The sequence below is a fragment of the Lampris incognitus genome, chromosome 6 (genome assembly GCF_029633865.1).
Source record: "Lampris incognitus isolate fLamInc1 chromosome 6, fLamInc1.hap2, whole genome shotgun sequence".
In the NCBI taxonomy this organism is placed as follows: Eukaryota; Metazoa; Chordata; class Actinopteri; order Lampriformes; family Lampridae; genus Lampris; species Lampris incognitus.
The window spans coordinates 66,396,978-66,410,503 of NC_079216.1; the positions used below are offsets into that span (position 1 = coordinate 66,396,978).

Genomic DNA, 13,526 nt, shown 5'->3' on the forward strand with positions numbered 1-13,526 from the left:
ACCACCCTGTAACTGACCCGTAACCACCCTGTAACCACCCTGTAACCACCCTGTAACCACCCTGTGACCACCCTGTGACCACCCCGTAACCACCCCGTAACCACCCTGTAACCACCCTGTAACCGACCTGTAACCACCCTGTAACCACCCTGTAACCACCCCGTAACCACCCCGTAACCACCCTGTAACCGACCCGTAACCACCCCGTAACCACCCTGTAACCACCATGTAACCACCCCGTAACCACCCCGTAACCACCCCGTAACCACCCCGTAACCACCCTGTAACCACAACCACCCCATAACCACCCCGTAACCACCCTGTAACCACCCCGTAACCACCCCGTAACCACCCTGTAACCACTAACATAGATGAGTTTCAGACTAGCGATGCTGACCAACCACAGACTAGAGTAAAACACATCATCACACAATGCAACAACTCATATGTGGAGCATTGGGACACAGAAACCAAATGACAACACAAATCAGAATGTTATGGGGCCCTAAAGAGAGAAGACAAACTGGCTGACTGTCTGTCCACTGTCAGAGACAGTCAGCACAGACAGATCCTGACCAAGTACAGGCTCACTGACCACAGTCTGGCCATGGAAAAGGGCAGACACACAAAACATCTTGGCTACCAAATGAGCAAAGAACATGTGGTCCCTGTACGGCAGGTGAGGTGGAGACAGAGATGCACTTCCTGCTAAATTGTGAGACATTCCAGAATATAAGAGAAAAATACCAGGAGACATTTGAAAACCAGATTCCAAATGTTCTACTGCTGGATGAGAGAGAACAATGGCCACTTATTTTAGGAGAGGGTCAAAGGTCACACCTTGCAGTACAATATGTGTCAGAATGCCATAGCCTCGGGGTCAGTGAGTGACCAAAACACTGTCAGTTGCTGTTCCAGTTACTGTCAATTGCTGTTCAAGAGCTGTTCTATGTTTCTGCCAGTTCTACCCATCCCTCTTTCCATTTGCTTTTTATTTATATGTTTATTTATTTATTTATCGGTTCTCTGTTGACCTGCTTCACTGTCACCTGCTTTGGCAACATTGTAATTAATGCAGCCATGCCAATAAAGCATCACTGAATTGAACTGAGTTGAGTTGAGTTGAGTTGAGTTGAGCTGAGTTGAGTTGAGTTGAGTTGAGTTGAGTTGAGCTGAGTTGAGCTGAGCTGAGTGGAGTTGAGTTGAGTTGAGCTGAGCGGAGTTGAGTTGAGCTGAGTTGAGCTGAGTTGAGCTGAGCTGAGTGGAGTTGAGCAGGAGCGGAGTGGAGTGGAGCGGAGTTGAGTGGAGTTGAGCGGAGTGGAGTGGAGTTGAGTGGAGTGGAGTTGAGTGGAGTGGAGTTGAGTTGAGTGGAGTTGAGCGGAGTGGAGTGGAGTTGAGTTGAGTTGAGTGGAGTTGAGCGGAGTGGAGTGGAGAGGAGTTGAGCGGAGTTGAGTTGAGTTGAGTTGAGTGGAGTGGAGTTGAGTTGAGTTGAGCGGAGTTGAGCGGAGTGGAGTGGAGTTGAGCGGAGTTGAGTGGAGTTGAGCTGAGCGGAGCGGAGTGGAGTGGAGTTGAGTTGAGTTGAATTGAGCGGAGTGGAGTTGAGTTGAGTTGAGTTGAGTTGAATTGAGCTGAGCTGAGTTGAGCGGAGCGGAGTTGAGTTGAGTGGAGCGGAGCGGAGTTGAGTTGAGCTGAGTTGAGCTGAGTTGAGCTGAGCTGAGTGGAGTTGAGCAGGAGCGGAGTGGAGTGGAGCGGAGTGGAGTTGAGTGGAGTGGAGTTGAGTGGAGTGGAGTTGAGTGGAGTGGAGTGGAGTTGAGTTGAGTGGAGTTGAGCGGAGTGGAGTGGAGTTGAGTTGAGTTGAGTGGAGTTGAGCGGAGTGGAGTGGAGAGGAGTTGAGCGGAGTGGAGTGGAGAGGAGTTGAGCGGAGTTGAGTTGAGTTGAGTGGAGTGGAGTGGAGTTGAGTTGAGTTGAGCGGAGTGGAGTGGAGTTGAGCGGAGTTGAGTGGAGTTGAGCTGAGCGGAGCGGAGTGGAGTGGAGTTGAGTTGAGTTGAATTGAGCGGAGTGGAGTTGAGTTGAGTTGAGTTGAGTTGAATTGAGCTGAGCTGAGTTGAGCGGAGCGGAGTTGAGTTGAGCGGAGCGGAGCGGAGTTGAGTTGAGTTGAGTGGAGTTGAGTTGAGCTGAGCTGAGTGGAGTTGAGCTGAGCGGAGCGAGGTGGACAGGCTGAGATAAGGGGTAAAGGAATGAAAGTCAGATTGCTGGTTGCAGATTTTCCAGATGTTTGGAAGAAAACTGTTGTTCAGGCTGTAGTGGCATAGTCCCTAAACTTCACAGGCTGCTTTTGTGCCCTACTATCGATCGATGTTTCCAGGCGAACAGCCCGTGCGGAAAAGAGTGGCCATTCCACGGTTCCTGTCGGTGTGATGTGAAGCTGATTTGGGTTCAAGTCCGACTGAAACTGTTCAGGCTTCATTGAGAACTCGCGTACCTGTACACAAACTGGACATGGTTCAGATTAAAGGACAAAAGTCTGCGGTGCTCATGTGGAGGACTGGTGTTATATGAGCTCCATGCGGCTTGCACCTCCACCCCGCCCTTCTCTCCGTCTGTGTGTGTGTCTGTGTGTCTATCTGACTATCTGTCTGTCTGACTGACTGATTGACTGACTGACTGACTGTCTGACTGACTTTCTGTCTGTCTGTCCTTTTTTGTCTGACTGACTGTCTGTTTGTCTATCTATTTGTCTGCCTGTCTGTCTGTGTGTCTGTGTGTTTGTGTGTCTGTCTGTCTGTCTGTCTGTCTGTCTGTCTGTCTGTCTGTCTGTCTGTCTGTGTGTTTGTGTGTCTGTCTGTCTGTCTGCCTGTCTGTCTGTCTGTCTGTCTGTCTGTCTGTCTGTCTGTCTGTGTGTTTGTGTGTCTGTCTGTCTGTCTGTCTTTCTGTCTGTCTGTGTGTCTGTCTGTCTGTCTGTCTGTCTGTCTGTCTGTCTGTCTGTCTGTCTGTCTGTCTGTCTGTCTGTCTGTCTGTCTGTCTGTGTGTTTGTGTGTCTGTCTGTCTGTCTGTCTGTCTGTCTGTCTGTCTGTCTGTCTGTGTGTTTGTGTGTCTGTCTGTCTGTCTGCCTGTCTGTCTGTCTGCCTGTGGTCTATATTTCAGCTCTTCTTCTTCAGGAGACCTCCACAGACCTCAGTGGCGGTGGGGGTTTTGAGTTTAAAGGCTTCAGGCCAGTTTCCATCATATGTAATGATAATAAACATACTGTTGCATGTTTTAGCAAGTGGGCTCTCATATGTGCATCTGCTGCACACGCGTGTGCCTATAACCTTCATGAGACAAAAGAAAAGACCACACGGTGGGCTGGATGTGAACTGGATGTGAGCTGGATGTGGGCTGGACGTGAGCTGGATGTGAGCTGGATGTGGGCTGGATGTGAGCTGGATGTGAGCTGGATGTGAGCTGGATGTGGGCTGGATGTGGGCCGGATGTGAGCTGGATGTGAGCTGGATGTGGGCTGGATGTGAACTGGATGTGGGCTGGATGTGAGCTGGATGTGGGCTGGATGTGAGCTGGACATGGGCTGGATGTGGGCTGGATGTGGGCCGGATGTGGGCTGGATGTGAGCTGGATGTGGGCTGGATGTGGGCTGGATGTGAGCTGGATGTGGGCTGGATGTGAGCTGGATGTGAGCTAAACACACGGATGGAAAAGGAAAAGTGACTTTATTTTCGCCCGGACAGCTTTTGAATCCTGCCCCGTCAGTCTGAGACCCAGAGACGTCCCGTTAAGCCTTCTCCACAGCTCGTTCAGACCCGTGGTCCGTCTCCCACTCAGCCTCCCCGGCTTCCGTCCCTCTCACACGTCTCTGTTTTATGTCCTCTGCAGCCTGGCTGGTCTTCATGCTGATCGGAGAGGGCTTCGCTCTGGCACAGAAGACCAGAGGTGGGTCTGACACCACTGTTTTCCCTCCGTTATACCAATGCAGGGCCATGAGTGGTGGAGGTGAGGGTGGAGGTGAGGGTGGGGGTGGTGGGGTCCTCTCCCAGAAATGGTTTCAGTGTTGTCAAGACTCACCGTCCTGCGGTGTTAGTTGGCAGCAACAACACAAACACATTTCTCAGGCTCTGGTTGAGTTTTAATGAGCAGAATGAAAATGTCGTAATGTGTCTTGATATTGATTTCATGCGGTTTTTAATGACTCCTCTCAGACGGGCACCGCCATGTTCCCGAACACTCTGTCCAGCCTATTATGCTCAGCCTATTCAAATCCATGGTGGATAGAAGCAACAATTACCACAACTCTTGCAGTGATACTGACAGTTTTCCATGCTGACTGCCGTAGAGTAAGAACACATTATTACATCATCAGATGTCATATTGGGGGGGGGGGGTTGGTCATATCTTAGTATTGGGGGAATAGCTTACGTCCGGGTTACTGGTCAGAGTATATAGGGGGTGTTATGATATTCTTCACTCCAGTTACAGTGGAATCATCCATCCATCCATTACCCGAACCGCTTATCCTGCTCTCAGGGTGGCGGGGATGCTGCAGCCTATCCCAGCAGCCACTGGGCGGCAGGCGGGGAGACACCCTGGACAGGCCGCCAGGCCATCACAGGGTCCACCCACACCCACCCACCCACCCACACACACACACACACACACACACACACACACACACACACATAACGTTGAATCAGATTAGGCTAACAGAAATTATTTGACTAGTAATATTTGATGTATTTTATCGTACCAGGTACTTCACAAGGTCCTGGGTTCGAGCCCCGGGGTAGTCCATCCTTGGGGGTCGTCCCGGGTCGTCCTCTGTGTGGAGTTTGCATGTTCACCCCGTGTCTGCGTGGGTTTCCTGCAGGAGCTCCGGTTTCCTCCCACAGTCCAAAGACATGTAGGTCAGGTGGATCGGCCGCAGTAAATTACCCATAGGTGTGTGTGTGTGTGTGTGAGTGTGTGTGTGTGTGTGTGTGTGTGTGTGTGTGTGTGTGTGTGTGGACCCTGTGATGGCCTGGTGGCCTGTCCAGGGTGTCTCCCCGCCTGCTGCCCAATGACTGATGGGATAGGCTGCAGCATCCCTGTGACCCCGGCTAGGATAAAGGGCTTGGATAATGGATGGATGGGTGGATGGATGGATGGATGGATGGATGGGTGGATGGATGGATGGATGGATGGATGGATGGATGGATGGAGGATATATTGGTGTCCCAGGTTTTAAAGGACTGCAACGTGCAGTGTTAAAAACTGTTTTTTTTTTGTCGCTCATTTCACAGTGAATGACACGTGGTTGTCTTTCCAAGCACAGCATGTTGTGTACTTCTTGGTTGCTTGTCACATTACATATAGATGGCCAGAGTGCGGGCGCAGCAACGACGGGTCTTAAGCCTACTCCGGGGCCCAGGCAACCTCGCCACTGTGGAAACTGGGTACGAAACGCAGACGGTGGACTCTTCAGCTCCCCCAACTACCCCAAAACCTACCCTGCCAACAAGGAGTGCCTGTACATACTGGAAGGTAAAACACATACGCACACATATGACCCAACCTGGTCACTACATTGTCTAGATGTGCTCGATCCATCCATCAGCCAAACCACTTACCCTGCTCAGGGTCACGGGGAGGCTGGAGCCTATCCCAGGCCATCACAGCCCCCCCCCCCACACACACACACCTAGGGACAATGTAGTACAGCCGAATCACCTGACCTACATGTCTTTGGACTGTGGGCCAGATCCCTTCCAGCGAGATCCGTGCTGAGAGCATGTTTAGAGCTCAAGTCAAGTCAAGTCGCATTTTATTTGCACAGCCCTAAATCACAATTCAGTCCCAGAAGGCTTTGCAGTCACATTACATTATGTACAACACCTGCTACCCTTAGGCGCTTGATTTCGGGTTAGGGAAAACTCCACGGGAAAAGAAAATAGAGGGGGGAAAATTGGGAGAAACCTCAGGATGATCATCAGAGGAGGGATCGCTCTTCCAGGACGGATACACATGCAGCGGCTGCAGAGTAGCGATAACAGATTTACAATAACCACCCAACGAGGCATTTAATGTGAAACAATGCAGTAAATTCAAGATCCAAAGCTTTATATGTCACACAATTCATGCAGTGAAATGGTTTTTTGGCAACTCCAAAACTGCAACAACAGAGATGAACAAAACAATGAACATATACAATTATAACATAATTTGTAGTGAAATAAGCCATGCATGTATTGAGTAATAGCGTGAACAGTAGTGGCGGTAACAGTCACGGGGGGGGGGGCAGTCGTGCAGGGTGTTTATCGCAGTGCTGCTGGAGCTGCGATAATGTAATACTTTTCTGCGTCCCCACTACCCATGCTCTTATCTACTCCCCCCTTTCCTTCCCAGCACGGTGGCCCAGTGGTCAGCACTGTTGCCTCACAGCAAGAAGGTCCCGGGTTCGAACCCCAGGCCGTCCCAGATCCTTTCTGTGTGGAGTTTGCATGTTCTCCCCGTGTCTGCGTGGGGTTTCCCCGGGTGCTCCGGTTTCCTGCCACCATCAAAACGACATGCATGTTAGCGTTAATACTCCTGCCTGTGCCCCTGAGCAAGCCCAGATAGCAAGATCGCTGTGGCCCGGACCCGTCCCACACCCGACACTTCATCTGGCCCACATACCGTGTGGAATGGTGGCACTTGGGCGGTCCGCTCCTGTTTGCCAGATCTGGACCAGAACCAAGCCATAGCAATGCTGCATGTGCCACATATTTGCCAAAGGTGGCCATATTTGTTTTGTGATATTTGGGCCAAATTCACCATTTACCACACGGGCCACTTCAGGGTCACATCCAGACCACATGTTGCCCAGAGCACCGCATCTTTGCCAAAAAAGGCCCACATGTGATTTGGCATATTTGGGCCATATTTGCTATGATACATGTGGGCCACTTCAGGCTCACATCCATTTTGTCAAGGCCAGAAGAAGACCATCAGTGCTGCATCACTGCCTGAAGTGGCCCACATCTGGATGCTGTCTGGGAGGCAATGAAAAGAAGAAGTAGAGTTGGTCCTCGGGCGCCACACGGTGGCTGCCCACTGCTGCTATACAATAGGATGGGTCAAATGCAGAAGGCAAATGTCATTGTATGTAAAATGAAAAATAAAGTGTATTCTATTCTCTTCTATTCTCCAGCTCTTCCCCGTCAGAGGATAGAGCTGCTGTTTGACAAGAGGTTCTATATTGAGGCATCGTTTGAGTGCCGTTTCGACCACATTGAGGTGCGGGACGGCCCCTTCAGCTTCTCGCCGCTCATCAACCGTTTCTGTGGCTCGGCCAGTCCGGGGCTCGTCCTCTCCAGTGGACGTTTCATGTGGATCCGCTTCTTCAGCGACGAGGAGCTGGAGGGGATGGGTTTCCAGGTCCAGTACAGCTTCACTGCAGGTTAGAATTACGATCAGAAAAAAAAAGAAAACATTGGGGTACTTTCTTTCAGTTCACCCCTGGCCACAGGAGACTCAGACTGCACGGTGCATTCACAAAACAGCACCCCACACGGGACCTTTAGTGTCTTGCTCAAAGGCACTTCAGGAGGGCAGGGGAATGAGCAAGGATTCCATAGCTGGAGGCTGGTTGTCATACCTAACCGGTCCACCCTCGTAGTAGTGGTATTTTCATCTGGCCCACTTTAATATCCTGCCACACCCTCGGTCAGATCATCCAGACCGTTGCTGGTTAAACCTGTGACAGCTGATGTCGTTCTCTTCTTCTGCCCTTTATTCCCGAAGACCCAGAGTTTTATCTGCATGTGGGAGGACTCCTGAACCCCATCCCAGGTACTGAGGCTGCACAGACCAGCAGACTTGGATTGTTTCTGGACCACATATTTACATTATATTTGGTGCACTGTCACTCAGTATTTACGTGTGTGTGTGTGTGTGTGTGTGTGTGTGTGTGTGTGTGTGTGTGTGTGTGTGTGTGTGTCAGAATGTCAGTTTGAGCTAACAGGTGCAGACGGGTTGATCCGATCCAGTCAGGTGGAGGAGGACTACAAAGTAAAGCCAGACCAGGCGATGGACTGCATCTGGACCATTCGTGCCCCAGCAAACAACAGGGTATGGAGCTTCACCTGTCACAGCGTTGGTGTTTCGGGGCCTTCAGTGTTGGTTGTCAGCCAGCGCGGCCGTGATGTGAGATTATCCATTCTCAAGTCACCAAACTCACAAGAGACCAAGCACACGAGGATTTTGAGGTTAAGGGTCAGAACACCCTGACTGTGTTGTTCTAGAGAGAAGGATGTTTTGTCCTGTGCAGTATCAATACCTCCACAGTCCATCACATGTGTACACAATCTACTACTACGTTCGGCTGCTCCCGTTAGGGGGCGCCACAGCAGATCATCCGTTTCCATCTCTTCCTGTCCTCTGCATCTTCCTCCGTCACACCAGCCACCTGCATGTCCTCCCTCACCACATCCATAAACCTCCTCTTTGGCCTTCCTCTTCTCCTCTTCCCTGGCAGCTCCATATTCAGCATCCTTCTCCCAGTATACCCAGCATCTCTCCTCCACACATGTCCAAACCATCTCCATCTTGCCTCTCTTGCTTTGTCTCCAAACCGTCCAACCTGAGCTGTCCCTCTAATATACTCCTTCCTAATCCTGTCCTTCTTCATCACTCCCAGTGAAAATCTTAGCAACACATGTGTACACAATAAGCATCTACAATCCGGTAATCTACAGATAGTATACATATATAACGCTAACTTGAAACCATTTAGGGTGTCCGGGCAGCGCCGTGGTCTATTCCATTGCCTACCAACATGGGGATCGCCGGTTCGAATCCCCGTGTTACCTCCGGCTTGGTCGGGCGTCCCTACAGACACAACTGTCCGTGTCTGTGGGTGGGCAGCCGGATGTGGGTACGTGTCCTGGTCGCTGAACTAGCGCCTCCTCTGGTTAGTCGGGGCGCCTATTCAGAGGGGAGGGGGAACTGGGGGGGGGGTAGCGTGATCCTCCCACGCGCTACGTCCCCCTGGTGAAACTCCTCACTGTCAGGTGAAAAGAAGCGGCAGGTGACTCCACATGTATGGGAGGAGGCATGTGGTAGTCTGCAGCCCTCCCTGGGTCGGCCTCAGAAGAGTGGGGTAATTGGCCGGGTCCAACTGGGGAGAAAAAGGGGGGGGGGACTGGAAATGATTTGCATGTGATCCCTTAACGTAGCGTTTCTCACCGGGGGCTTCAGGGAACATCAGGGGGAGCTGGGAGCAGTGTTGTAAACGGGGGGGTTGAGTTGTTCGTGGGGGGCGTTTGGTGCAAAGGAACGTGGTCTGCGACGTTCTAGAACATGCCAGTGTACACCAATGAGACTGGAGGAGACGGTGTATCGTTTCCATAGCAACGACTCCCTGTACTTCAGTGTTTCCGTCAGCTTCTGTAGCCGGGGCGTTCCCACGAGGAACGGGACGTCAGAGTGTCGTCTATGAAATTCCGCCAACATGGCGTTTACCGCGTCAGCTCAGGAAGACGGACGCCCTCTTCCTCGGCGTTCCCCGTGGAGGGAGCTCAGAGTCTCTTCCTTCCCAGGATACACCGCCAATGGCGCGTCATCGCCGTGGTTACACACTTATATTCCGCTGTCGTGTCCGGCACCGGTGCAAAATGACTGCTTTCTGATTGGCTGCTGTTTGGGATCAATAACGAGGCCTGATTAAAGTTTGAACCGCTGCATGTGTTTAACTCTCATACGTATCATTTCTATTCCCGGGGCTCTTTTGCTTTTTTAATGATACAGCACAGAGACATAATCAACGTTAATGTTCGGGGAAGACAATCAGCCTACATTTTAATTGACCGATAAGGGACCCGGATGATGGATAGGGGGCCACTGGCCCCAAGAAAGGTTGGCCTTATAGTCCATGGGCCAGGGCCCAAAATTTCCTATTTCGGTACACTCAAGGTGGCAAAATTTACTTATAATTTTTGAAAGGATCCATGTCTGTAGATGATATTTTGGTATGATAACCATTCCTGAGTGGCAGCTGTATCACAGTTATCAGTGCCGTCATCCCTGTAGACTCAGACGTGTCTGTCCTCTCTTGATAAAATATTGATTTGATTGGCTGCGCTGCATCATTGTCTGTGTTCTCCCCAGATCTATCTCAGATTCTTGGAGTACCAGATGGAGAACTCCAACGAGTGCAAAAAGAACTTTGTGGCCGTGTATGACGGCAGTAACGCCATCGAGGACCTCAAGGTAAGTGCCGCTGCACCTCTCTGTGATGGGCCTCATTTCCCCATTAACCCAACACGAGATAGGATCTACTTTACCCCACCCCCTAGCGGGTTGGAGCACCCCCCCCCACTGATACATGCTGCGTACAGCTAATCCTTCGGATATCCAGTCCCTTTACGCTTCACTATCTACTCATGTATTTTCAGAATGTGTGTTAGTGTGTGTGTGTGTGTGTTAGTTAGTGTAGATAGCAGGACGGAAAACTAAAGCACTTACGATCCTAATTCTTTCTGGAGGTGGTAGGTATTGTCTCAGAGAGTAAGGGGAAAAATCCCAGAAAATTAAAATTATGCATAATTATGCATAAATGTGCAAAATATGCATTTTTTTCTAAAAATGGCTAAAAACCACTTTCCTCGGCATTTCAGATTATTCTGAGCATCTTTGGTTTTTTTTCACCTATATAAAAAAAATTTCTGGGACTTAGAAATGTTTTGGCATTAATGCAAAATATATGCAATTTTTGCAAAAATGCACTTATGATCCTAATTTCTTTGGAGGTGGTAGGTATTGTTCCAGAGAGGACCAGAAAAATAGCAGAAAATAGCAGAGCCACAACAGAGCGTTAAAGACGGGGATGGGACTCATTTGGGGGTGGTCTTTTTATTATTATTACTTTTTATCAATAATTGTTTCTCAGTCACACTAACTGATGTCCCGGGCCTGTTGCAGGCCAAGTTCTGCAGCACGGTTGCCAATGACATCATGCTGGACACGGGCGTGGCGGTGGTGAGGATGTGGGCTGACGAGACAAGCCGTCTCAGCCGTTTCCGGATGCTCTTCACCTCTTTTGAAGACCGTGAGTTCGTTGGCCACGTCACGTTTTCAGCAGTCTGCCTGCGTTCGTGATCTTTTTTCTTTTACAGAGTAACGACTGTTCTCCACTAAGTGGTAGCAAACTATTTATAATAGCGCCATCTTGTGGCTGACATGCTGCACCTTTTTTTTTAATAATGTGTTGCTGTGGTAACTGAGGGAGGAGCAACAGCCTTTTTTGGGGGGGGGATCCCCCCTTTTCTACCCAATTGTATCCGTCCAATCACCCCCCTCTTCTGAGCCGTCCCGGTCTCTGCTCCGCCCCCTCTGCTGATCCGGGGAGGGCTGCAGACTACCACATGCCTCCTCCCATACATGTGGAGTCACCAGCTGCTTCTTTTCACCTGACAGTGAGGAGTTTCACCAGGGGGATGTAGCGCGTGGGAGGATCACGCTATTCCCCCCAGTTCCCCCTCCCCCCTGGACAGGCGCCCCGACCACCAAAGGTGGCGCTAGGGAGCAACAAACGTGTAAATATCAAATTCATTTTTCCTCTACTATTTATTGCAGTTTTGATCCGTCTGCTTGCACTCTTGTTTTTCAGCTCCCTGCATGGGCAGTGCGTTCTTTTGCCACAGCAACATGTGCATCAACACCTCTCTGGTGTGCAACGGCATACAGAACTGTGTCTTTCCCTGGGACGAGAGCAACTGCAAAGGTTATTGTACCCCGATACTCCATCACCCCTCTGTGTAAATCTGCTGCGTTGTGTTGTGCGGCTCCGTGCTGTGATGCCCCGTTTTGTTCCCCTGTGTTGTGCCGTTGAGCCATATCATACTGTGTTGTGCCATGTGTGGAGTCACGCTGTGTCGTGTGATATTGAACCTCCCAGACCATCCGTGGCTTCCACCATTCTGCAAAGCATATGCAAGGAGCCCCCCTCTCAAGCCACTCACTTTCATCACCATCCCAGCCGTGCATCCATCCCAGACAGCATCCGGATGTGGGCCACTTCAGGCAGTGATGCGGCACTGGTGGTCTTCTTCTGGCCCTGATAAACTGGATGTGAGCCTGAAGTGGCCCACATGTATCACACCAAATATGGCCCCAATATGCCAAATCACATGTGGGCATTTTTTGGCAAAGACGCGGTGCTCTGGGCAACATGTGGTCTGGATGTGACCCTGAAGTGGCCCGTGTGGTAAATGGTGAATATGGCCCAAATATCACAACACAAATATGGGCCACCTTTGGCAAATATGTGGCACATGCAGCATTGATATGGCTTGGTTCTGGCCCAGATCTGGAAAACAGGAGCGGGCCGCCCAAGTGACATCCTTCCACGGGGTAAATGGGCCGGAGGAAAGTGTCGGGTGTGGGACGGGTCTGGGTCACAGCAGTGTTGCTACCTGGGATGTGAGCATTCACTCTGGTATAACACAACGTGTGGTGTGGTACTCGTGGTACTGGTGGAATAATGCAGAGAATCCTCTGAACATCGACTTGTGGCTGCAGCCTCATGATAACGTTGTTTACATCCACAACACTTCTGGCTGGTGTGTGGCTGACGAGCTCCTCTTCAGTTACTGTGATGGCGACCCTGAGAGCAGGACAAGCGGTTCAGATCATGGATGGATGGATGGATGGATGGATGGATCAGTGGTTTATGCTGAGTGAAAGAGGATCTGACGGGTTCTTGGCAGCCAAAGACACTCTGTCATAAGATGAATTGCATATTGAGGAGCATAAAAAACCCCCCAATGTGCTTTGATTTTCCCTTTTCCTCTCTCTGTCTCTTTCTTTGTCTCACTTTGCTTTGTCTGTCACCCAGAAAAGAAGAGCAAAGGCGTTTTCCACCAGATCACAAAGACTCATGGGACAATAATCGGTGTATCAACAGGAGTGGTTCTGCTGCTCCTCGTCGTCTCCATCTTGGTGCAGGTCAAACAGCCACGCAAAAAGGTAAACAAACACGTCATATCTGTTTAATCAACAACAACAACAACAACAACCCAGGGGCGTCCGGGTGGCGTAATGGTCCATTCTGTTGCCTACCAACACGGGGACCGCCAGTTCGAATCCCTGTGTTACCTCTGGGTTGGTCAGGCGTCCCTACAGACACAATTGGCCGTGTCTGCGGGTGGGAAGCCGGATGTGGGTATGTGTCCTGGTCGCTGCAGTAGCGCCTCCTCTGGTTGGTCGAGGCGGCTGTTCGGGGGGGAGGGGGAACTGGGGGGGGGGGGTAGCGTGATCCTCCCACGCGCTACGTCCCCCTGGTGAAACTCCTCACTGTCAGGTGAAAAGAAGCGGCTGGTGACTCCACATGTATGGGAGGAGGCAGGTGGTAGTCTGCAGCCCTCCTGGATCAGCAGAGGGGGGCGGAGCAGAGACCGGGACGGCCCGGAAGAGCGGGGTAACTGGCCGGATAAAATTGGGGAGGAAAAAGGGGGGGGGGGGACTGGGTTGTACAGCCTTAAAGAGGTCACGCTATTTCAGAAAAGGTATTTCGATCCTGT

The 13,526-nt window shown here is 50.9% G+C and overlaps 1 protein-coding gene across 1 annotated transcript in view; it reads left to right on the forward strand.

Annotated features, from left to right (window-relative positions):
- The window catches only part of neto2b (neuropilin (NRP) and tolloid (TLL)-like 2b), a 30,886-nt gene that overhangs the window by 16,554 nt on the left and 806 nt on the right, over positions 1-13,526 (forward strand). The window contains exons 3-11 of the mRNA XM_056282504.1: positions 3,871-3,927; positions 5,344-5,511; positions 7,157-7,405; positions 7,750-7,797; positions 7,949-8,076; positions 10,114-10,215; positions 10,927-11,053; positions 11,615-11,728; positions 12,842-12,972. Coding sequence (XP_056138479.1) covers positions 3,871-3,927; positions 5,344-5,511; positions 7,157-7,405; positions 7,750-7,797; positions 7,949-8,076; positions 10,114-10,215; positions 10,927-11,053; positions 11,615-11,728; positions 12,842-12,972 — 1,124 coding nt within the window. The remainder of the gene's footprint in view (positions 1-3,870; positions 3,928-5,343; positions 5,512-7,156; positions 7,406-7,749; positions 7,798-7,948; positions 8,077-10,113; positions 10,216-10,926; positions 11,054-11,614; positions 11,729-12,841; positions 12,973-13,526) is intronic.